This window comes from Macrotis lagotis, chromosome X, assembly GCF_037893015.1.
Source record: "Macrotis lagotis isolate mMagLag1 chromosome X, bilby.v1.9.chrom.fasta, whole genome shotgun sequence".
NCBI classification, from domain to species: Eukaryota; Metazoa; Chordata; class Mammalia; order Peramelemorphia; family Peramelidae; genus Macrotis; species Macrotis lagotis.
The window spans coordinates 478,392,403-478,417,797 of NC_133666.1; the positions used below are offsets into that span (position 1 = coordinate 478,392,403).

The 25,395-nt window shown below is 31.9% G+C and overlaps 1 protein-coding gene across 3 annotated transcripts in view; it reads right to left on the reverse strand.

Annotated features, from left to right (window-relative positions):
- The window catches only part of CDH19 (cadherin 19), a 135,458-nt gene that overhangs the window by 14,127 nt on the left and 95,936 nt on the right, over positions 1-25,395 (reverse strand). For all 3 annotated transcript variants that reach the window (XM_074199402.1, XM_074199403.1, XM_074199401.1), the window contains 3 exons: positions 24,281-24,445; positions 21,653-21,834; positions 20,777-21,030 (listed from right to left, as the gene is read on the reverse strand). In XM_074199402.1, coding sequence (XP_074055503.1) covers positions 20,777-21,030; positions 21,653-21,834; positions 24,281-24,445 — 601 coding nt within the window. The remainder of the gene's footprint in view (positions 1-20,776; positions 21,031-21,652; positions 21,835-24,280; positions 24,446-25,395) is intronic.

Consider the following 25,395-nt stretch of genomic DNA (forward strand, 5'->3'; position numbering starts at 1 on the left):
GCTATATAGACTGGTTTTATAAGAAATTTTAATTAAAAAAACCGAAATGTTCTTTATTATACTTCAACAATGAACTCTCTTATAGTATAGTTTAAGGTCCAATACTGCTAAATCTACTTATTTAATATTTTTTACTATATTCTTTCAAAATGAACTTTGTTTTTATTTTTAATAACTCAGTAAAATAATTTTAGTAATATCATTAGAATGACATTGAACAGATTCTTTCATAGAAAAAATTTTCATTTAAAAATTATAATGGCTTTTCCTACCCTTGAACGACATTTTTTTTTGTTTTTTTTTTGTGGGGCACTGGGGTTGAGAGACTTGTCTGAGAGGAGGTGTGAACTCAAGTCACCCTGATGGCAGGGTTGGTACACTATCCACTGTGCCATCTAACTGCCAAGAAAAGTAAATGTCAATTTATAAGAAATGGAAATATTTATACAAATTTTTTAATGTTTATGGTTATATAGTTCTTCAATCTGTTTTGGCAAGTATATGTTCACCTGTTTTCTATTAGCTAGATGTTTGGGTTTTTTAAAAGGCTTAAGTGCTTAACCCAAGGTCATACAGCTAGTAAGTTCAAATGCTTGAAGCCAGATTTCAACTCAAATTCTCTTAACCCTAGATTCAGTGTTCTATTCACTGTCTCCCTCTTAGTTCTTTCTCATAATTTCTTAATCATATGAATATGGTTAATAGTTTTACATAAATAAAGCAAACATTCATAATTGTTCATCAATATATACTTTTTATTTTCCTGAATGTTAAATGTCAAGTTTTCCCCATCAGCAAGCATTATATGCAATGGGAATAAGCTAGAGATATTCCCAATAAGATGCAGGGTGAAACAAGGATGCCTATTATCACTAATACTATTCAATATACTATGAGAAATGTTTACTTCAGCAATAATGGATGAAAAAGAAATTGAAAGAATTAAAATTGGAAGGAAGAAATAAAGCTCTCATTCTTTGCAGATGACATCATGGTATAATTAGGGAATGCTAAAAATTAGCTTAAAAACTACAAGAAACAATTAGCAACTTTAACAAAGTACCAAGATATAAAATAAGCCCACATGAATCCTCAGCAATTCTATATATCACTAGCAAGATATACAAGTAAGAACTAGAAAGAAAAATCCCATTGAAAGTAACTTCAGGCAATATAAAATTTTGGGAGGCTACCTGTTGAGGCAGACTCGGAAACTTTTTGTAAACAATTACAAAACATTTCTCACACAAATAATATCAGATTTAAATAACTGGGAAAAAAATCAACTGCTCATGGATAGGCAAAGTTAATAAAATAAAAATAACAATTCTACCTAAATTGGACTATTTATTTAGTACCTTACCAATCAAACTTCCAAAAAATTACTTTAATAAGCTAGGAAAAAAAAATTGTAACTAAATTCATATGGAGAAACAAAAAGTCAAGAATATATGGAGATTTAATAAAACAAAAAGTTCAAAAGAAGGTGGCTTAGCCTTGCCAGATCTAAAATTACACTATAAAGCATTAGTCATCAAAATTGTCTAGTACTGGCTAAGAAATAGTGTGGTAGATAAGTGGAGAATAAAATGGGCAAAAGAGATAGCAGGAAAGAATAACAGTAATCTGCTGATTAATGAGGCCAAAGAGCCTAGCTTTTAGGATAAGAAATTTCTCTGAGAAAAAGAAATAAAAACTGTTGGGAAAATTGGAAGTTAGTATGACAGAAACTTGGATTAGACCAACATCTCACATCCTATACCAGGATAAGTTCAAAATGGGTGCAGGATTTAGACATAAAAGACAATATTGAAAGCAAATTAGGAGAACAAGGAATAGTTTGCTGTCAGATCAATGGAAAGGGAAGCAGTTTATGACCAAGGAAGAAATGGAGAACATCGTTAAAAACAAACTAGATAATTTTGATTACATTTAATTAAGAAAAACTTCTGTGCAAACAAACCACTGTAACAAAGATCAAATTAAATGTAGTAGATTAGGGGTGAAGTCAAGATGGCAGCCTGAAGGCAGCATTTCCCAGAAAATCCTTCCCCCCAAAACTCCAAAAGCCATCAAATTAGGACTCTAGTCAAAATTTAGAGGGGCAGAACCCACAGAAAGAAGTTATATGGAAAATTGTGTTTCACCAGAACAGGAGGTTAGAAAAAAGCACAGGCCACAGCTCAGCACAGTATAGCTCAGCCCAGCCCAGGGATCACTGGGAACAGCTTGAAAGGGAGGTAAGAGAACTCTGCTGCACCAGAATGAGTGTGGGGTGAGGAGCAGTGGCCTCAGAGCAGCCCTGCAGCAAAAACTTCAGCAGGAATCTGAGGAAACCAGCTTATACCTCCAGAGTACAGTCCACAGATGGTAAGGGGGTCAGGGGGAGACTGCAGAAATCTCTTGGTTCTCCCGGGGAGGACTCTGCTGTTTGCCCACACTCAGATCCAGGTTGCAGTTTGGTCTTCCATACTAAGATAGCAGGGACCCTCCTCACAGCTCCAGGGCAGAAGGTAGTGCCTGTGGTCATCTACATATCAAAGCACAGCAAGAGAACATAAGACCTTGGAGGAATAAAGGTCCCAGAGGGGTGTCCCAAACCCACCCCAATTCAGGTGTCCTAATAATATTCAAATCTTAGGAAGCACCCCAAAAGCAGCCACAGACTTTAGAAATGAGTAAACAGAGAAAAAAAAGAGGAACACCATTGAGAAATTCTTTGTCTTTGATTCCAAGAATGATCAAAATACTCAATCTTTAGATGAGGAAGAACAGGTTCCTGCATCTAAAGACACAAATAAAAACAGAAGTTGATCTCAGGCTATGACAAAGCTCAAAAAAGATTTTGAAAATCAAGTAAAGGAGACAGAAAAAAAATTGGGAAAAGAAATAAGAGAGATGCAGGAAAAAAACATGAAAAAGAAATCAGCAGCTTAGTCAAGGAGATTGAAAAAATGCTGAAGAAAATAACATGTTAAAAACCAGCATAGGTCAAATAGCTAAAACAGTTCACAAAGTTACTGAGAAGAATGCTTTAAAAAGAAAAAATGGCCAAATGGAACAGGAGATAATAAAACTCTCTGAGAAAAACAATTCCTTCAGATGTAGAATGGGGCTAAAGAATCTGATGACTTTAGGAGAAGTCAAGACACAATGCTTCTACACAAAGAGAATGAAAAATTAGAAGAAAATGTGAAACATCTCAATGAAAATACAACTGATATGGAAAACAGATTCAGAAAAGATAATTTAAAAATTATTGAGATTCCTGAAAGTCATGATCAGGGAAATATCATTGACCTCATTTTTAAAGAATTCCTACAGGAAAACTGCCCTAATATTCTAGAAGCAAAGGGCAAAGGAGAAATTGAGAAAATACACTTATCACCATGGAAAGAGATCCATAAAAACCCCAGGAACATTATAGTCAAGTTCCAGAACTCCCAGGTCAAAGAGAAAATAATACAAGCAGACAAAAGGACACAATTCAAATATCATGGAGTTGCAGTCAGGATCACACAGGACTTAGCAACAAATACATTAAGGGCTCATAGGGCTTGGAATATAATATTCTAAAAGGCAAAAGAGCTTTGGAATTCAACCAAGAATGAACTACCCAGCAAAACTGAACATCCTCTTCCAGGGGAAAAGATGGACTTTCAATGAAACAGGGGAAATTCAAATGTTCTTGTTGAAATGACCAGAACTGAACAGAAAGTGAACTTCAAATACAGGACTCAGATGAAGCATAGATAGTGGAGGAGAAGGGTAAAATATGAGCGACTTAATGATGATGAACTTCATGTACTCCTGCAAAGAAAAATGATACTGATAATACTAATATGAAACTTCTCACTTAATAGAGCAGAGTTTTTATAGATGAAGCATAGGAGAGAGCTGAATTTGAAGATAAAATATATTGTAAAAATGGAGTCAATGGCTAAAAGGGAAATGCATTGGGAGTAAGAGAAAGGAGAGGTGAAAAAGTCTAAGATATTTCATGTAAAAGATATGTTTTTCTTTACACTGAGCTTTTGCAATGATATGGAAGGGGAGAAGGTGAGGGGGAATAAAGGAACCTTCGCTCTCATTAGAAATGGTTCAGAGAGGAAACAACATATACACACAATAGGGTATAGAAATCTAGAGTAAAAAGGAGAGAAGGGGGAAAGGGGGAAAGGGAGAAGCAGAGGATATGGCTGACAGAGGACAGGGCAGATCATAGGAGGGAATTGTCAGTTATAACACATTTTTCTTTTTACTTCTTGCAAGGGAGTGGGAATGGGTGGCCTGTCCAGGACCATATGGTTGGGTGGTTGCTGGGCCTCAGGGGTGGTGTGTGTGCTTGGGGCCTCTTGGCCCCAGGGCCAGTGATCAGTCTGCTGTGCCACTCCGCTAATCTGCAGCAACTTTTAGAAGGACAGAGTGAAAGGAGAGAAAAAACATAATCTATGGTAGTGGGGAGGAATGGATGGAGGGAATTACAATCGGCAACAGCAACAGTGAAAAAATGTGGAAGTACCTTTTATGATGGACTTTTCATAAAGAATGTGATCCATGTGAGACAGAGCTTATGGTATCAGAACATAGATTGAAACACATTTTTTCCTCTTTATTTTACTTTATTTCTCATGAGGGTTTATATTTGTTGGGGGAGGAAGTATTATGTTTACTCTTAAACAAGAATATTTTAGTAAAGCATAAAAATCACTTGTACAAAAATATTCATAGCAGCTCTGTTCATGGTGGCAAAGAATTGGAAATTAAGTAAATGTCCTTCAGTTGGGGAATAGCTTAACAAAATGTGTCATATGTCTGTGATGTAACACTGTTGCTCTATTAGAAGCCTGGAGGGATGGGAACTCAGGAAAGCACAGAAAGATTTGCATGGACTGATGCTGAGCAAGATGAGCAGAAACAGAGGAACATTGTTCAACTAAGCAGCAACATGGGAATGATGACCAATCTTGATGGACTTGCTCATTCCATTAGTGTAAAAATTGAGCACAATACCTTATTTTTCTTCCTTAAGGAAGCTGTATCTCTCCCCTCACATTTCTCTCCCGTCACATTCAACTTAGATCAATGTATACCATGGAAACAATGTAAAGACTAACAAACTGCCTTCTGTGGGGAAGTGGGGAGGGAAGAAAGATTAGGGGAAAAATTATACAAAGATTCAAAATAAAAAAATAAAACAATAAAAACACAAAAAGAAATGTATTAAATTGGGAAATAATTTATACAACTAATATTTCTGACAAAGGATTCATTTCTACAATATATTAAGAACTGATTTTGTATAAAAACAAAACAAAACAAAACAAACAAACAAACAAACAAACAATTCCCTGATTGATAAATGGCCAAATACAATTTACAGATGAGGAAATCAAAGCTAGACTTAGTCATAGGAAAATTGCTCCAAATGCTCACTGGTTGGAGAAATGCAATTTAAAGTATCTCTGTTGTACCACTCCACACTTCTCAACCTGACTAATATGACCAGAAAGGACAGTGACCAATGTTGGAATAGATATGGGAAATCTGGTATACTAATGCATTACTTTTGAAGATGTGAACCAATCCAACCTTTCTGGAGAGCAATTTGAAATGACATCCAAAAGGCAATAAAATGTGTATACCCTTTGATCCAACAATACCACTACTAGATCTTTAATTTGAAGTGAGTATGAAAAATTATAAAAACATTACTTATAGAAAACAGCTCTGTCTGTGGTAGCAAAGAATTGGAAGTTGAGAAAATGTTGATCAACTGGGGAATATCTTAATAAATTATGGTGTTTTGTATTACGGAACACCGTGGTTCTATTAGAAACCATGAGGGATGAGATTTCAGAGATGCCTGTAAAGACTTGTATGAACTGATGCTAAGTGAAATGAGAAGAAATAAAAGAACAATCTTAATGGACTTGCTTGTTCCATCCATGCAATAATCAGGAACAATTTTGGATTATCTGTGATGGAGAATAGCATCTGTATCCAAAGAAAGAATTGTGCAGTTAAATCACAGACAAAGAGTTATGGCCAAGGTGGCAGAGAGAATTCAGGAACTGTGTTTTTTTTTTCAAATTTATTTAAATATTGAATAGTAGTGATGATGACAATAGGCATCCTTGTTTCACCAAGATCTTATTCGGAATACCTCAAGCCAATCCCCATTGCATATAATGCTTGATGTTAGTTTCAGATAGCTACAGCTTATTATTCCAAGAAACAAACCATTGATTCCTATACTCTCCAGTGTTTTTATTAGGAATGTGTGTTGTATTTTGTCAAAAGCTTTTTCAGCATCTATTGATATGATCATATGATTTCTGATAGGTATGTTATTGTTATAATTAATTATTCTAGTAGTTTTCCTAATATTGAACCAACCCTGATTTCCTGAGTTGAATCTTATTTGATCATAATATATTATCCTAGTGATAACTAGTAATCGTTTTGCTAAGATTTTAAGATTTTTGCATCATTTATCAGGGAGATAGGTCTATAATTTTCTTTCTTTGTTTTAACTCTTAGTGGTTTAGGTATCAGCACTATACCAGTGTCATAGAAAAAGTTAGGCAAAGTTCCATCTTCACTTGTTTTTCCAAAGAGTTTATATAGAACTGGAACCAATTGTTCCATCAATGTTTGATAGAATTCACTTGTGAATCCATCTGGCATGGAATGTTTTTTCTTGGTGAGCTCAGTAATGGTTTTTTGAATTTCTTTGTTAAAGATAGGTTTATTTAGGTTATAAATTTCCTCTTCATTTAATCTGGGCAACTTATATTTTTGTAAATATTCATCGATTTCACTTAGATTGTCAAAATTTTTGACATAGATTCTGGCAAAATAATTCCGAATTTTTACTTTAATTTCCTCCTCCTGGGTGGTGAGTTCCTCTTTTTCATTTATGATACTAGTAAATTATTTTATTCTTTCTCTTTTTAATCAAATTAACCAGAGGTTTATCAATTTTATTGTTTTTTTCATAAAACCAGCACTTGGTTTTATTTATTAGTTCAATATTTTCCTTGCTTTTGATTTTATTAATTTCTCCTTTAATTTTAAGAATTTCTAATTTGGGATGTAATTGGGGATTTTTAATTTGTTTTTGTCTAATTTTAGTTGCATAATTAGTTCATTGATTTCCTTTTTCTCTAATTTATTCATGTAAGCATTTAAATATATAATATATCCCCTGGCAGCCACCTTAAGTGTATGCCGTAGGTTTTGGTATGTTGTATCATTATTGTCACTATCTAGGAAGAAATAATTAATTCTTTGTATAATTTGTTGCTTGATACAGTTATTCTTTAAAATGAGGTCATTTAGTTTACAATTTGTTCTGGGTCTATATCTCCTTGGCCCAGTATTGCATATGATTTTTATTGTGATAGGATCTGAGAAAATGTATTTACTATTTCTGCCTTTCTGCAATTGATCATTAGTTTTTTATGTCCTAGTACATGGTCAATTTTTGTGTAAGTACCATATAGTGCAGAAAAAAACGTATTCCTTTCTATCCCCATTCAATTTCCTCCATAGGTCTTGATCATACCTAGGTTTCCTAACAATCTATTTACCTATTAACTTCCTAAATAAGTAGTTTAATTTAGGTAAAATTGTCTTTTTCATTGTATTAGTTCAGACTATCCATGAACAGTTGATGTTCGTGCAGTTATTTAAATCTGATTTATTTTGTGGAAAAGGGGTTCTATGGTTGTTTTCATAGGGTATCTGAGTCTGCCTTGGAAGGTAAACTCCTATTTTATATAATTTTATCTTATACTATTTATGGCATCTTATATTATCTGAAGTTGCTTTAATTAGAATTTCTTTTTCTATCTCTTGCTAGTAATATACATATATATATATATATATATATATATATATATATATATATATATATATATGTGCTGAGAATTTATGTGGGTTAATTTTATATCCTGAAACTTTTCTAAAGTTGCTGATTGTTTCAAGTAGATTTTTAGATGACTTTTTTGATGCACTAGGTATATCCTATTGTCATCTGCAAAGAGCGAGAGTTTTGTTTCTTCTTTCCCAATTCTAAATCCTTCAATTTCTTTTTCATCTCTTATTTCTGAAGCTAACATTTCTAATATGTTATTGAATAGTAGTGGTGATAATGGGAATCTTTTTTTCACCCCGATCTCAATGGGAATGTCACTAGTTTATCCCCATTCAATATAATGCTTGTTGATAGTTTCACATAGATATTGTTTATCATTCTAAGTAACAATTCATTTATTCCTAGACTCTAGTGTTTTTAGTAGGAACGGGGGGCTGATTTTGTCAAAGGTCTTTTCAGTATCTATTGAGATAATCATATGATTTCTGTTAAATTTGTAATTGCTATAGTCAATTATACTAGCAGTTTGCCTAATATTGAACTAACCCTGAATTCCTGTGATAAATCCTGCTTAGTCATCGTGTATTATCCTAGTGATAACTTGCTATAATCACTTTGCTAAGATTTTATTTAAGACTTTAGAATCCATATTGATTAGGGAAATATGTCTAGAGTTTTCATTCTCTGTTGTGACTCTTCCTGGTTTAGGTATCAGCACCATAACGGTGTCATAGAAGGAGTTGGGCAGAGTTCACTCTTCACCTATTTTTTCCAAATACTTTATACAGAATTAGAACAAATTGTTCCTTAAATGCATGATAGAATTCATTTGTGAATTCATCAGGAAGGAGATTTTTCTTAGGGAGTTCAATGATAGCCTGCTGAACTTCTTTTTCTGAGATTGGATTATTTAGATACTTAATTTCTGCTTCATTGAACCCAGGCACCTTATATTTTCTTAAAGATTCGTCCATTGCACTTCGACTATCAAATTTATTGGCATCTAGTTTGGCAAAATAATAGCAAAGTATTGTTTTAATTTCCATTGGTGGTGTGTTCATCTTTTCCATTTAAGATACTAGTAATTTGGTTTGCTGCTTTCTTTTTTTAATTAAATTAACCAAAGGTTTCTCAATTTTTATGTTTTTTTTTTCATATAACCAATTTGTGGTTATAGTTCAATAGTTTTCTTTCCTTCCACATTATTAGTTTGTATTTTAATTTTTAGAATTTCTAATTTGATATTTAATTGGCTTTTTAATTTGTTTTTTTCTCTAAATTTTTTTATTTGCATTCTTAATTCTTTGATTTCCTATTTGTCTATTTTATTCATCTAAGCAGTTAAAGATATCACATATCCTCTAATAACTGCCTTCCTTGCATCCCATAATTTTTGGTATATTTTCTTGTTATTGTCATTATCTTGTATGAAATCACTAATACTCTCTATCATTTGTTGTTTGACCCAAATGGGAAAGGGGCAGGGGAGGAAAAAGGGAACTAAAAGAAGGAAGGGAAGGAAGAAGGCTCAAAGGGAAAGGGGAAAGATAATGCAGGGGGTGGTTATGAGGTGGCGAACACACTGAAGGAGGTGGTATTCAGAAGTAAAATACAGTCTAATATGGATAAACTGAAAAAGGAAAAAAGTACAAAGAGAGGAAAGATAGAACAGAGGGAATAAAAGAGTTAGTAATTTTAATTTTGAATACAAATGGGATAAACTCTCATAAAATGTAAGTGAATAGCAGAGTGGATTAAAAGCCAGAATCCCCCAAGAGACATATAGAGTAAGGTAAAAGGTTGGAGCAGAATACATTTTGCTTCAGCTGTAGTGAAAAAGGCAGGTGTAGGAATCGTTATCTCAGACAAAGCAGCTACAAAAATAAATTTCATTAAAAGAAATAAAAAAGGAAAATATGTCCTCTAAAGAGGTACCATAGGATACAAAGCAATTTCAACATTAAATATGTATGCACCAAATGGTATAGCATCCAAGTTTTTAGATGAGACACTGAATTAATTACAGGAAGACATAAACAGCAAAACTCTACTTTTAGGAGATCTCAACCTCCCTCATGCTTCAGTTGAAGTCAAATGATAAAGCAGGGATAGAAATTCTGATAGACAAAATTTAATCAAAAAAAGATATAATTAAAAAAGATAATGAATGAAATTACATCCTGCTAAAAGTTATAATAAAAACAATGAAGATATCATTACCAAATATATATATATATATATATATATATATATATATATATATATATATATATATATATAGTATCGTATCCCTGAGAATACCAGGATAAAAGCCAGGAATTTACTGTTAATTCAGAACCTGGACATAAAGGAGGGAAAAATCTACAAAGGCAGGGCCTGGACTGCATAGGTGCCATCTTGGCCAACAACAGTCAGGGATCAGACATGGCCCAATCAAAGAAGAAAAACAGTAGCTTCATTCAATATTCCCTATACCCCAAGAGCAGAGCTAAAACAACAAAGATGAGCAAAAAAAGCTAAAAGATCACGCATTATAGAGAACTACTTTACAAAGATGATAACAATGCCAAGTCTGAAGAAGATAGCAGTGAAAAATCATTCATGGGGAGTTTTCAGAACAGTCTATAAATTAGACCCAAATACAAAACTCAATGAGGAGCTTAAATAAATTTAAAAACCTAAGAAGAGAGGAAGAAGAAAAATGGAAAAAAAAGAAATGAAAATGATGCAGGAACATTATGAAAAACTGACCAAAGAAATTAACTCCATTAAAAGTAAAAGTAACCAACTGGAAAAAAAACATGGAAGCTAATTGAAGAAAATAAAATCCTAAAATTTAGAATTGAATAAACAGAAATCAATGAATTTACAAAACTACCTTATTTCATCAAAGAAAGCAAAAAAGATTGAAAAAATGAAGAAAATGTAAATTACCTTTGAGGGAAAATGAATGTCTTGGAAACTAGATCAGAAGAGACAATCTATGAAACATTGGATGACCAGGAAGCCTACATCAACAAAAGGACATGGATAACAGCATTCAAGAAATAATAAGGGGAAACTGTACAAATCTACTAGAACAAGTGAACAATACAACCATCGAAAGAATCCACAGAACACCTCCAGAAAGAGACCCCAGGATTAAAAATTCCAAGGATTGTAATAGTCAAATTTCAGAACTGTCAAACAAAGTAGAGAATATTGAAAGCAGCAAAAAGAAAGCAATTCAAATACAAAGGAAATACAACCAGACTCACACAGGACCTATCAGTCTTAACACTGAAGGACCTGAAGACCTGAAATAGATTATTTTGGAGAGCAAAGGACCTGAGATTACAAACCAAAATGTACAACTCTGTACAATTCAGCATATACTGTTGTCAAGGAAAATGATAGATGTTAAATGAAATAGAGGACTCCCAGATTTTCCTGATACAAAAACCAGAATTGGACAGAGAATTCACTTACCAAATACATATCAAGAGATGTATAAAAAGGTAAATGAAAAGGGGATTGATAAAACAAAACAAAACAAATGTTAATCAAGGTCATCAAATTGTACGCAACCCTCAGTGGGAAGACATAACATTTATAACTTTGGAGATTTGTACTTAGGATTATTAAATAGTTGAGTATAACTGAAGTGACTGGACTTAGAGATTATCAGTAGAGTTGGATCATGTCTCTCCAATGAAGAGATCCATCATGACATCACTATGATTGAAAGAAAAAGCCCTGGTGAAAAGCAGATCTTTACTCTAAACTTAAGTGTCTCAGTTTTCTTTGACCCCCTCTAATTCTGTTGTGCTCACAAAGCTTAAAACTTTCTCTGATGAGGGCATCATGAACTGGATGGTCCTGAGTCAATGTTTCCCACAATTTACAATAAATTGTAAAATTCTTGTGAGGCATTCAGAGTGTCCCAATACCTAAAGCCTTTCATATTCTTCTAGTTAATTAAATCAGGAGTGGACCTAATCCCTATTTTATTTAACAAAGTTTTAAGTAACCTGGGGGGGGGCAGATAATTATGGGAGAAAAGAGTCTTGAGAGATTTGACTTTGGATGATACTTTGACTCATGAGGATTTTGTGTACTTGGAAGACAATTGAAAAGGGGGTACAGAAAAAATAATTATAATTTGATGTAATTCAAGACTCTTGAAGCCTATATTTCAAATGAGACAGAAGAGGGGAAGATACTTAATGACTATGAGGCAGTGTTGCTTATCAAACAATCAATCAATCTGTGATGGCACTTTGATAAAATTTCAAGCATATCAAACAATCAATTAATCAACCTGTGATTGATGATACAAGATTAATAATTCTTAAAGATAACACCATGTGAAGAGGACTATGATTTATAATTTTACAGGGAAAGAAGGGATAGTGTGAACATTGAGTAAATTCTAGTCAATAGATTTGACCCAGAGAGGGAATAAGATACATTCCCACTTGGTTTCAAAACTTTATCCTTCTCTACAGGTATGAGGGGGAGTGGAGGAAGGGAAAGATAAGGGAAGAAAGAACTGATGAAAGGGAAGGTGAAGTTATAAGCGAAAATAAACTGTAACTTAAAATTTAAAAGAAAAATTAAAGGGGAAAGGGAGCAAAATTTTGGTGAGGAGGATTAAGAGAAAAGGAAATAGAAAAATATAAATGAGAAAAGATAGCAAAATAATTACTCTTAATTGTAAATGTGAATGGAATGACTTGACCTAAACTTGGAAGTGAATAGAAAATGAATTTAAAACCAGAATGCTATATTTTTTTATACAACAAACATGTTTGAAGCTGAGAGAGACACAAAGGGTAAAGGTAAAAGAATGTAACAAAATATATTATGTTTTAGCTGACTTCAAAAAAAATCAGGGATCTTGATTTCAGATCAGGCAAAAGCAAAAATAGATATAATTAAAAGGGATAAGGAAGGAGACTGCATCTTCTCATATGGCACCATAGAAAATGAACCAATATCATTATTAAACTTGCATGCACTTACTGGAATAGCATCTAAATTCTTAGAGGCAATGCTGAGTGAATTACAGAGACATGAACAGCAAAACTTTAATAATGGGGGACTTCAAACTCCCTCTCTCAGAGTCAGATATATCTTAACACAAAATAAAGAAAAGGTAAATCAAAAGATGAATGAAACCTTAGAAAATTTTGATATGCTCCACCAATAGAGAAAACAATGTGAATAGAAAAGAATACACAATTTTCTTGACTGTATATGGCATCTGTGCCAAAAGTGACCAAATATTGAGGCATTAAAACTTTTATTAAATGAGGAAAGACAGAAATAATAAATGCATACTTCTCAAAACATAAAGCAATGAAAATTGCATGTAATAAATGGTGATGAGGAGATAAACCAAAAACTAATTTGAAATTAAATAATTTAATTTTAAAGAACAAGTGGATAAAACAGCAAATCATGGAAAAATCAATAATTATATCAAGAAAATGATAATAATGAGAAATCATATCAAAAATCACATCGGCTTGACAGTTTTGAGTGGAAGCTTTATAACTCTAATGGCTTATATGAATTGAATAGAGAAAGAGTTCAATAAATTGGATATGTAACAAAAAAGCTAGAAAAAAGAACAAATTAAAGATTTCCATTCAAATACCAAATTAGAAAATTTTAAAATTAAGGGAGAAAGGAATAAAACTGAAAGTAAGAAAATGATTGATCTCAGAAATAAATCTAAGATTTGGTTTCATGAAAAAGCCAATAAAAGAGATAAATCTTTGCTTTATCTGATGTTAGAAAAGAAAGAAGATAATCAAGTTACCTTTACCCAAAATGAAAAGAGTGAACTAACCAACAATGAGAAAAAAATTAAAGAGAATTCAAAGCTACTTAGCCAAACTACATGCCTATATATTGGATAACTTGAAAGAAATGAATGAATGTTTACAAAAATACAAATTGCCCAGATTAACAGAAGAGGAAATAATATATTTAACAACCCAATTTAAGAAAAAGAAATTGAAGAAACCATCAAGAAACTTCCTAAGAAAATGTCTCCAGCACCTGTTGGATTGGCAAGTTAATTCTGCCAAAAATTTAAGGAACAATTTATCCCTATTCTCCATAAACTATTTTAAACAATAGAAGAATCAGCTCTCCCAAATTCCTTTTATGACACTAATATCGTACTGAAACCTATACCAAGAAGAACCAAAACAAGGAAATTTATAGACCAATAGCCCTAATGAGCACTGATGCAAAAATTTTATGTAAACTTAGCAATGAGATTACAGCAAGTTTTTACTAACATTATACTCCATGATCTGATAGAATTTTATACCATGTAGGTAGAGAAATTTCAATAATAGGAACACACTCAACATAATTGAACATATCAATAGCAAAACCAACAAGAATAATAAGATTATCTCAATAAATGCTGAAAAATCTTTGATAAATTGCATTATATATTTATATTAAAAATCACTAGAAAATTTAGGAATGAATGGAATTTTCCTTAAAATAATAAGTAAAATTTATCAAAACCATTAACAAACATTATATGGAAAGGGGATATACAATATTACCCTGACTGTTTGCCACAGAAGGGATGGGAGTGGGAAGCAAGGGTAGAAGGAAATTTTGTAACTTAAAAATATACATAAGCATATGGATGAATGTTGAAAAGCTTTCATAACATGTATTTAGAAAAATAAAATATTAGAAAAAAGACATGTCCTTGGAATCCAGTTCTGAAAGTTTATTGTAGATTTTATATTAAAATGCAACACATAAATTGGGACAGAAAAGATAGATTTCAGAATATTCAACACATTTATGATAATTGAATCATTAATAACTGATGAGATCACCAAGGGAAGCAGTAGAGACTGAGAAGATACATATACTCAGGATGTAATTGAGAGATCCCTCCATTTTAATGATCTAATAAGAAAGTGAATCCAGTGAAGAAGACAGAAAAGCCGTGGTCAGTTAGGAAGGAAACAAGTAGAATGTGGCAAACTATAAATCTAAAGATAAAAGAGTATCAAAGAGAAGAGAGGTTATCAGTGTCAAAAGCTGCAAAAAGGTCATGGAGATTGAAAATTGAGAAGAGGTCACTGAATTTGACAATTTAGAGATCATTAATAACTTTAGAGAGAATTCTTGTTCTATAGTCTTGTAGAGTTGTATAGTTTGCATGATTTTGTATAGATAAGTTCAAAATTTAAATTATGAGGCATTAAGAAGGGAATAATAAGAATAAGGGAATTTCTGAATTCTTTAAAATAGAGCATATTTGTGGGAGATGATGAGATTACAATTACAATCATCTCTGTATGTGACTGTGACACGGTGCAGCTCATTGAAGAAATATACATTGAGGAAATGAGTAGTTAGTATATCTATCTGAGGGAGAAACTCTCCTCTCTCTAACAACATATATACATACATATATATATATATATATATATTTACACACATGTATTTTGATATAGCTATTATAGGTATAGATAAGATATTGATATATTTATGTTGAAATCTCAGAAAAAAATGTATTATACCTATATAATTAATACTGATTTATTTATGTCTAATGATATGGTAATCAATCTCCTTTTGATATTTGATTAGCCCAGATCCAACGACTTCCTTCTGAATGCCGACTTATATGTTATAACTTTTTTATCACTATCTTATAGATAGGATGAGTCCATCATTCTAATATCAGAAACTGTTGCCTGAGATATCCCAGGAGGGGGATAGCAACTTTTCCAAGCAGTGCTGATAAATCAAACTGAGGTTAATTAACAGAGTATTTAATATGACTAAGACAAAAAATTTGATAAGTTGATCAACTGCATCCTGACTATTAACAATTCTGTGAATATTTTGAATGTCATTCAAAGTTTTGAGGAATTTGAGCTCCTAGGAAAAAGTTTCTGGAAAAGTCAAGGCTATTTTATACAAACAGTGTATATCCTTTGTTTCTTCACACATATTCTGAATAATCTTGCATTACATGTACATGGGCTATTGGAGGACAATAAGAGGAACAAGAAGAGGAATAGGAATATGCAAAGTCCCTGAATGCTTAAATAATATTCATTAGTATAATAATGATCATGATGCCCAGATCACCAACTATAAGAAGCCTGAACAGTCTGCTGATGAAGATGTGTAGAAAATAGCTATTGGAGGAGAGAAATACCTACTAAATTGGTAGCTTATATTTTTAGGAGATATTTTATTTTTCTAAATACATGTTATGAAAGTTTTTTCAATATTCATCCATATGCACATGCATATTTTTAAGTTACAAAATCTCCTTCCACCCTCCCTTCCCTGCCCTGTTTTCCTCAATGGTGAACAGTCAGGTTAACATTGTACATACATGAGTTTAATAAACATTTTTAGAGATTAGTCATTTTTTTGTATGAGGAATTAGGATCAAGGGAAAGAGATACACAGGAGATAATTTTTTAAAAAAGTGTTTATCAGATTCTGAAGGTGTTTTTTGTTTGTTTTATTTTGTTTTTATTCCTTTGGAAGGGAATAGCATTATCCAAAATGTTCTACTATGGTTGTCCTAGCTCTCTGAACTGCTGAGAGGAGCTGTTTCCATCAAGGTTGATCATCTCCTAATGCTATCATTAATGTATACATGGTTATCTTGTTCTGCTCCAATTGGTTGCTTATGTTGCTGAACAAAATAATAACAAAACTCATTTGAAGGAAAAAAAATCTCTGGATTAAGGAGAAAGAAAATTAAAATTAAAGCAAAAATGGGTTTTTTTAAGGTTTTTTTTTTTTTTGCAAGGCAGTGAGGTTAAGAGGCTTGCCCAAGGCCACACAGCTAGGTAATTATGAAGTGTCTGAGGCTAAATTTGAACTCAGGTACTCCTGACTCCAGGGTCTGTGCTCTATCCACTGTGCCACCTAGCAACCCTACCACATATGGCTTTTGCATATTCACATTGAATTGTATTAAAAAGCACAAAAATACAAATGTATTTTTATATTGATGGGAACAAAAGAAAAGTTTAACTGTGAAATAAAGTAAGTAAACAAGAATTAAAATGATTTAAATCTCAAGGTACATTGTTTGGGCTTCCCCACAATAAATGAGGAAGTACTCAGATGAGCTCTCCCAAATTCCCCTCCAAGTGATTTGAATATAATGTCTCAAATACAATTCTGGAGTAACACAATCAGGAGTGGAATCAGGAGTACCAGAGTTTGAATCCAGCCTCAGACACTTGACATTTAACTAGCTATATGGCCTTATATTGCCCCTCCTCTCCACCAAAAAAACTCAAAAAGCAAGTCAGATGAATTTATTAGACAAAAACAACCTAGGGAGTCAAAAGGAAAGATCTGTTTCACTGGAGTGGTGGTGGGTCATTGCAGCACAACCAGAGAGCTAAGACTGCACTGGAAGTGAATATTGGAGACAAAGCAATTTTCAGATTTCTCAGCTCACAGATAGATAAATTGGGAGAAAGTTTGGTTAACTAGTTGGAAGAAAATGACAGGGGTTGAAGATCCTGTTGTATTGCTCATATGTGATTCTGAGGCACAGTCCTAGGACCAATTAATAATTAAAAAGTCCAATTATATGGTGATGAAGCTTATAATCTAAGTGAAATGGGTGGAAGTATATTATCCAAATTAACAGATGAGGAAATATAATAAGTAAATAACACAATATTAGACACATACATTATAGAAACTATAGATAAATTCCCTAAGAAAAAAGCAACTCAAGTCCAGATGGAGTAAGTAAATTCTACCGATCATCTAAAGAACAAATAATTCTAATGGAAAACTATTTATCCTGATGGGCAGAGTGAGTCCTATCAAATTCTTTCATGGACAAAAGCTATTGTGTTGATGTATATAAAAATGAAGAACAATAGGGCAGCTAGGTGGCACAGTGGATAGAGCACCTGCCCTGAAGTCAGAAGTACCTGAGTTCAAATCCTGCCTCAGACACTTAATAATTACCTAGCTATGTGGCCTTGGGCAAGCCACTTAACACCATTTGCCTTGCCAAAAGAAAAAAAGAAAAAAATGAAGAAAAAAAAGCAGAGAAATAAAACCAAAGATTCCCTAAATGAAAATTAATGCAAATATTTAAAATAAAATAGTAGGAAGAGGGGAACAACAATGTATCACAAAATTAAGAGGGGAATGACAATGTATCACAAAATTAATACACTATGATCAAGTGGGATTTATTCCAGGAATGCAGAATTGATTCAATACAAGGAAAACTATGAGCTTAATTGATTATATAGATAAAATCAACAAAAGTAATATGATTATTTGAAAATATGCTGAGCTTTTGACAAAAAAGATCCATTCCTATCAAAGGAGGCAAGGAAATAAATCAGCAAGCAATATCTATAAAGGAAATAAGCTAGGAACCTACCCAATAAGATTGAGTAAAACAAGTATGCCCATTATCACTATTATTATTCAATTTCACAGTAAAAATGCTACTTTATAAAAATAAAGAGAGAAAAATGAATTGATTAAATCAGACAGTGAGGAAATAAATCTTTCATCCTTTGCAAATGATCTGATTGTATACTCAAAGAATACAAGAGAATCAATTAGTTGAAATAATTAACAACCATAGCAAAGTTGCAGTATATAAAATGAACTCATAAAAATCATTAGACTTTCTATATATTACCAACAATAGGAAAAGATAAGAAGAGGCATTCCATTTAAATGAAAATATGTGAGAGGTTATGGGCCAAGAAAAATAAGTAACTATATGATCATGACTGCACAACACTTTTCACACAAATACAGCCACCTGTAAATAATTGGAGAAATAATAAATGCCCAGGAATATACTGAACCACTTTAATAAAATGGCAATTCACTCTAAATTAATTTCTTTATTCAGTTCCATACCAATCAAATAACCAAAAAATATTGTATATAGAGAAAATAATTGAAAAATTCATTGGGAGAGCAAAAGGTCAACAATATCAAGAGAATTAATGGAATAAATTTAAAGAAAATTGGTTTAGCAGTGCCATATTTCAAACCACATGACAAAGTTGTCATGAAAATAATCTGATACTAACTAAGAAATAGAGTGGAAGATCAATGTAATAGATTACATTCAGAATATATTGGAATAAATGGCCATAGAAATTTAGCATTTGGTAAATTCCCAATCCAAATTTTTGGGACTATTTGACAACAATAATTGCAAAAATTGGAAAGCAGATTGGCAGAAACTAGGTATGGATCACCATATCATACTATATCCTTATCTCTATCCATCCATCTATAAGAAGATAGAATGCCAGATCTGGAGTCAAAAAGAATTTTCTTTGTGAGCTCAAATATGACCTCAGAGACTTTCTAGCTATGTGATCTTGGACAAGTCACTTAACCTTATGTGCCTCATTTTCCACATTTTTAAAATAAGCTAGAGAAGGAAATGCACACTACTCCATGATCTTTGCCAATAAAACCCCAAATGGGATTAAGAAGAATCACATATAGCTGAACCACAACAATCTATTCATCTATCATCTATTTCGTTTGCTTTAGTACACTTCATTTTTGTTTTCTGGGTTTGTTTCATATTTTTTTCAATAGAAGTTAAACATAAAATATTTGTTCCAGTTGAGCCTGTCCCCACAGGCTTGATCCTATTGTTTGCTTCTTCTGAAATGCCTTCACCTTGTTTCTACTTGTTTATATCCTACACACCATAAAAATACAGTTCAAGTCCTACTTTCTCTATCAAACTTTTTGTAATCCCTGAATCTCATCAACCTGTCTCTTCTTGGAATTCCTAAAATACATTAACAAACAATTTACAATTTACAACTTAATTTCAGGCTTTCTGTCTATGTATGTGTGTATATATATGTGTGTGTTGCTAGTATTCAATTATTAAATTCTGTTATGTTTCATATCCTTATGCCTTGTGAAACCCACCTTCAGTAACAATAATCAATAAAAGTAAACCAGTAATCCCTTAAATTTTGTATAACGTTGAACATTGAGTCTGTGTGTAACAAATATTTTAGTTGTTCATTTTTAAAAAAAAATTAAGCCACAAATTGAAAATAGGTGAAAATAAATCAACAGCTATTAGCAAGGAACAACAAAATGCTCTGAAATGAAACTGATTGAAGGGATGCAGATAACTCATCAGAATATTTTCATTTTTAAAACTAATTTCTGAATATATTCTAGGTCTCATCTGCTATATCTTCAAAGTATGTAAGGATGAGTTAGGTAGAGATATAGCTATTCAAAAGTAATGGGAAGAGGGCAGCTAGGTGGTGTAGTGAATAAAGCACTGGCCTTGGAGTCAGGAGTACCTGGGTTCAAATCCAGTCTCAGACATTTAATAATTACCTAGCTGTGTGGCCTTGGGCAAGCCACTTAACCCCATTTGCCTTACAAAAAAACCTAAAAAAAGTAATGGGAACACCATCTATTAATGAAAAATATCTTGTGCTCATCTGCCAGAGAAACAGACTACATTGCCATATTTCTCTAACATAAAAGAGAGCATTCATGTCCTCTGTATGTATCTACGTATGTATCTAGGTATATCCAATCACTTTTAAGTTATGGCATAATGCACTAATTATCAAGGATGAAAGTTCAATGTTCATCATTAAAAACAAACCAACCAAACAGAAACTCCACCAAATTTTCTGCTTATGTATCTGCAACAGTGCCTGAGGAAAATTATAGAGAATTTGCGGGACATGAAATGAAATAATATTTAATCTTATTAGTTTTTTAAATAATTCAAAACAAACAATTAAAATTAAAAACTAGTTCTACGGGAACGTGACATTTTTTTCATTGTTGTGGTTGTTTTCCCAACTTAGTGAATGAAAGATTGGTTGGTTATACCTTACTGGAGAGTTGGTAACATCTGGATCTTTGGCAAATACAGTGCCCACGTATGAACCAGTTGGAGTCTCTTCAGCAATTTCCATTGAATACTCCATATGAGAGAACACTGGTGGTTCATCAGCATCTTCCACTCTTATTTTAATAACAGTAGTTTGTCCAGAATTTTCATCCTTTGGGAAATATTTATCAATAAAGCTATTGGTAACCTTTGCTCGAACACTGTATTGTCGTTGGAGTTCATAATCCAGTTTCTATATGGAAGCAGATTGTTCAAAAACAAATTGTTCAGTTTTTGCTCAACATCGAAAAGTTAATTATTGGTTAATGCCTTGTATAGTTAATTTCAAGTCTTATAAAGAAATAAAAAATTACTAAATTACACAACTGTCTTATTTTAACACATTTTCTTTTAGGACTTAAAATCTTTTAACTTCTATACTTAGTCTTAATGCCATTGTAAAGATTTGAGTATTCATTACTATTAAAGCAGTCTACTTTGGTCAACTGAAGTTAGTGAAATTTGTTTTAGAATGATAACTAAACTTTTAGTTATGTTTAAAAACATTGTGTAGCTTTTGAAATTATATATAGAATTATTAAAATTGATTTTCAATCATCAATTTGAATTCATGAACTGTGCCTTTAAAAATTTCTTCAAACATTCTTTGTCCATTTATTATGATTAGTGATATTCTTCTAATTCAGTATTAACTTTCATTTCTCCTCCACAATTCTTATTCCCAAGCTAGCTTTTAATTAAGGTAAACATCATAAGAGGACAAACAAACTTTTAGGCAAAATAGTTCTATGCTTTATTTACTTAGTTTTCAACTATTTTCTACATATACTTTTTACCTATTGAAGCATAAATACCTTTTTTAATATAACTATTCCTTCCTGTGTTTCATTATTGGTAATAATGTCAAAGACATCTGAACCATCTTCAATACTGTAATTCATTTTTGCATTCTCTCCTATGTCACTGTCTTCTGCCATGATTATTCCTATGGAAGTTCCAATTGGTGCAGATTCAGAGACATTCATGTGGTAAAGTCCTTTAAGAAAAGATAGCGACTTATCATATTTATGCTTTTCTGAGGGCATACATACCTACTACTCATCCTTTCTTTCTCTATAGACAGTGATTTGAAAATCTATTTATTTAGAATCTCTTGACTTACTCCTCCCTTCTCTTTCTCATATTTGATATTATTCTAAGACTCTATATGGCTATGAGAAAATTTAGAAATTAAGAATCAAGATGATCTAGTGATTGACTTCATATCAAAGTAGTAGAGATGAGTTGAACATGATGGAGTTTGAGGACCTGAATTAAAATCTTTCCCCAAAAAACTCATTACCTACTTGATCTATGGGAAATCATTTAACCTCTTTATGCTTTGGTTTCCCCAACTGAAAAATGAGAAGATTAAGTAATTTCCTCTCTAAAATTTCTTCCACTTGAAAAAAATCTATGATCTTATGAATTTAAACTTATCAACTGAAAGAGTGACAGAAATAGTTTTGGGGAAACTATTGTTTCTATATAGCAAATAATACATATCAAAAAATTTACAAGGCATCTGCAGGAGATGCATCATTATCTTTAACTTCTCAACTCTGTTAATAATTAGGAATTCTATTATTGAGTAAAAATTATTTATTAAATAAAAATTCATATCAATTTAAAAATATTTCAAGTAATCAGATTATTCAAAAATTTTTTGCAAAAATTTCTTCGAATTTTGTTTTAAAGAATTTGATGGGATTAGAACACAAAGGGATTATGGGAATTGAATGAATGACAATGACTCCAACTTGTGAGTCAATTCTGGATTTAACTCAGCTTTTTTTCTATTCCATTATGGAGTTAATCAACATTTTGGCTTTTGAGAAAATTTTATTTAGTTATAGAAGTTAGGAGATGATTTTGTTGCATTGTGTAATTCAAGTCCTGCATGACTAGAAAGGACCACCTCTATATGCTAAAGAATAATGCAAGGAATTTTAACACAATAATTTGTCTCAAGCAACACATAGTTGTTATCTTAAAACTGGTCTCCTATTGGTCAATCTTCTATTGTTACAATGTTTCTTTGATCATTACAGACATTTAAGGGAGTGGGCAACTACTTTTTTTTATGAAATTTTCCTTGTTCATTCTCTACCAACTTGAAAAGTCCCTAATCTTTTGTTCAATTACAAATCAGTTTACCTATATATTACTTAATTGTTTGCTTCTAATTATTTGGTCTTATTTGATTGTTTTTAATGTATAACAATCTGTTATCCCTGCTTTACTTAGCTACCAGAGTCAAAGTTGAGGAAGTATACTGGTCCCTATTTTTTAATTGGCATGTATTGCTTTATAAATTGATATTCTTTATAAATTGATATTCTCAGACACTTGAATATGCTTCCCCAGTCATTTTATTTTTCATCTACAACATTTGTTCCCTTATTTTTATAATGGCATAGAATCAGTCTTTTTTAAACTATTTTTCCCAAGAATTAATAATAAAGAATTAATAATAAATATATTTCCTATACTCAACATCCCTGAAAGTATGGTTCTAATTTCTATTTTGTATTACTAACGAATTACTATTCTTGCCCTGAAGTTAAACTCTTTTAGATACAAAAAGTGTTGTTTTATCCCTCATATGTTTATGATAATTGAATTAAGTGTGTCTAAAGTTATATTGGCAGTTGCATGGTGCAGTGGATAGAGAGTCAGGTCTAAAATCCAGAAGACTCATTATTTTGAGTTCAAATATGACCTCAGATTTTTAGTAATTTTGTGTCTCTGGACAAGTCACCTAACCCTGTTTGCCTCATTTCCTCATCTGTAAAATAAGTTGGAGAAGGAAATGAAAAACAACAAAAAACCTCCAAAATACTGCCATAGCTTTGCCAATGAAATCCTTCAGGTGGTCACAAAAAAATTAAATCTGACTGAAACAAATAAACACCACAAACAAAAACTGCATGAAACATCAAATTGTTGCACCTTTGTTCTTTCATAGAAATTTCATCTTTAATTGATTAAAAATAAAATGATTGCTCAAAATTATCTGATTATTTTGTTTGATCAGAAGAATACTTCAGCTTGGATTAAGTGTTACTTTGGCTTTAGCAACAGAAATAATAACAGTAAATTAACAAACAAACAAACAAAGAAATTCTATTCCTTAGAATTAGAAAGCAAGTCTTCAGCAAGTTTCATGATTGAACTTTAATTTTCTAATATGTCTAATAATAATAGAATATATGTGCTACTTTTCTCAGTATACTAAATGTGGAAAATAATGTTATGAATATTTCAGCAAACAACAATGGAAAAATAAGGTGATTTTAGCTGTATAACATAAACTTTATATTTTACTACCAATTGGTCTTGAACTGCTTGTTTTCTATTCAACTGAAAGTCATATAAAAATTACATCTGTTTAGGTTGCTGACAAATATCATAATTAAATGTTATGCCATTCTAGTACTTACCAAGTTGAAAAATAGGTCTATTATCATTGACATCAGATAGATTAATTGTGACAGTTGTTGTTCCAGAAAGTCCTTGAGTGTAACCCAGCATGTCTGTGGCTTGGACAACAACTAAATATTGGTCTTTAGCCTCCCGATCCATTTGGGAAGAAATTCTTAGGATTCCTTGAAATAATAGTAACCATTATGTTAAAAACTATTTGATCATCTCACAATAATTCTTTAAACATTCTGTAATACATACCATACTCTTACGGCAACTATATCAATCTAGATCATAATAGGAGTTTCAGGGTAGCATGGTAACATACTGAATTTGAAGTCAGAAAGAACTATGAAAAATTTAACTTCAGGTTCTTACTATGTGACCATGAGTAAGTTACTTAAGTCCTACATCTTCAATTTAAATGAGGAGATTGGATTAAATTGCTTCTAAGTTCACTCAATTTTATTCAAATAAACAAATTTTATTCAAATAAATAAATTTCCTGTCTCTCTGATGTCCTAAAATCTACTCCAACTTTTGTTACATATTACTTAATTGCATACAGAAATATAGGGGTTTTAATGATTACAAACATTTAAAATGCATTGTCATTTGCTTTTCAAAGAAACAATGTGTCATATAATGCAATTATTATTTATCCACACTTTAAGAATTGGGAAACTGAGTCTAAAAGAATTTAAGTCTTTAACATAGCTTTGTTAGGCAAGTAAAAGAATGGACCAAAATTCTTACCAAAGCCTACTAGCTTCAGAGTATTATACTATCTCTCAGACTAATTAATCATGAGTCATCAGCAATACATTTAATTTAGTAATCAGTTTTCTTCAGAATACAATGACTAGTAAAATTTAAGCAAAAGTTAGATTTCTCTTGTTTCAAAAAAAATGGACTGCATGAGAAATATAGAATTTTAGCTTTAATACATGTTTACTACCAAAACAATTTAAAATAAATTATTTTAATAGGTTTTTTTCCCAATTTCAGAAGTATTAAATTTATTATAAATAAATTTTGGTGTGTCTTAAAAAAGTATTATATAAATAGTTTATTATTTTGGTTATGTCCATACATCCAAAGTAGACTGACTAATTTAATCAGAATAATTTTT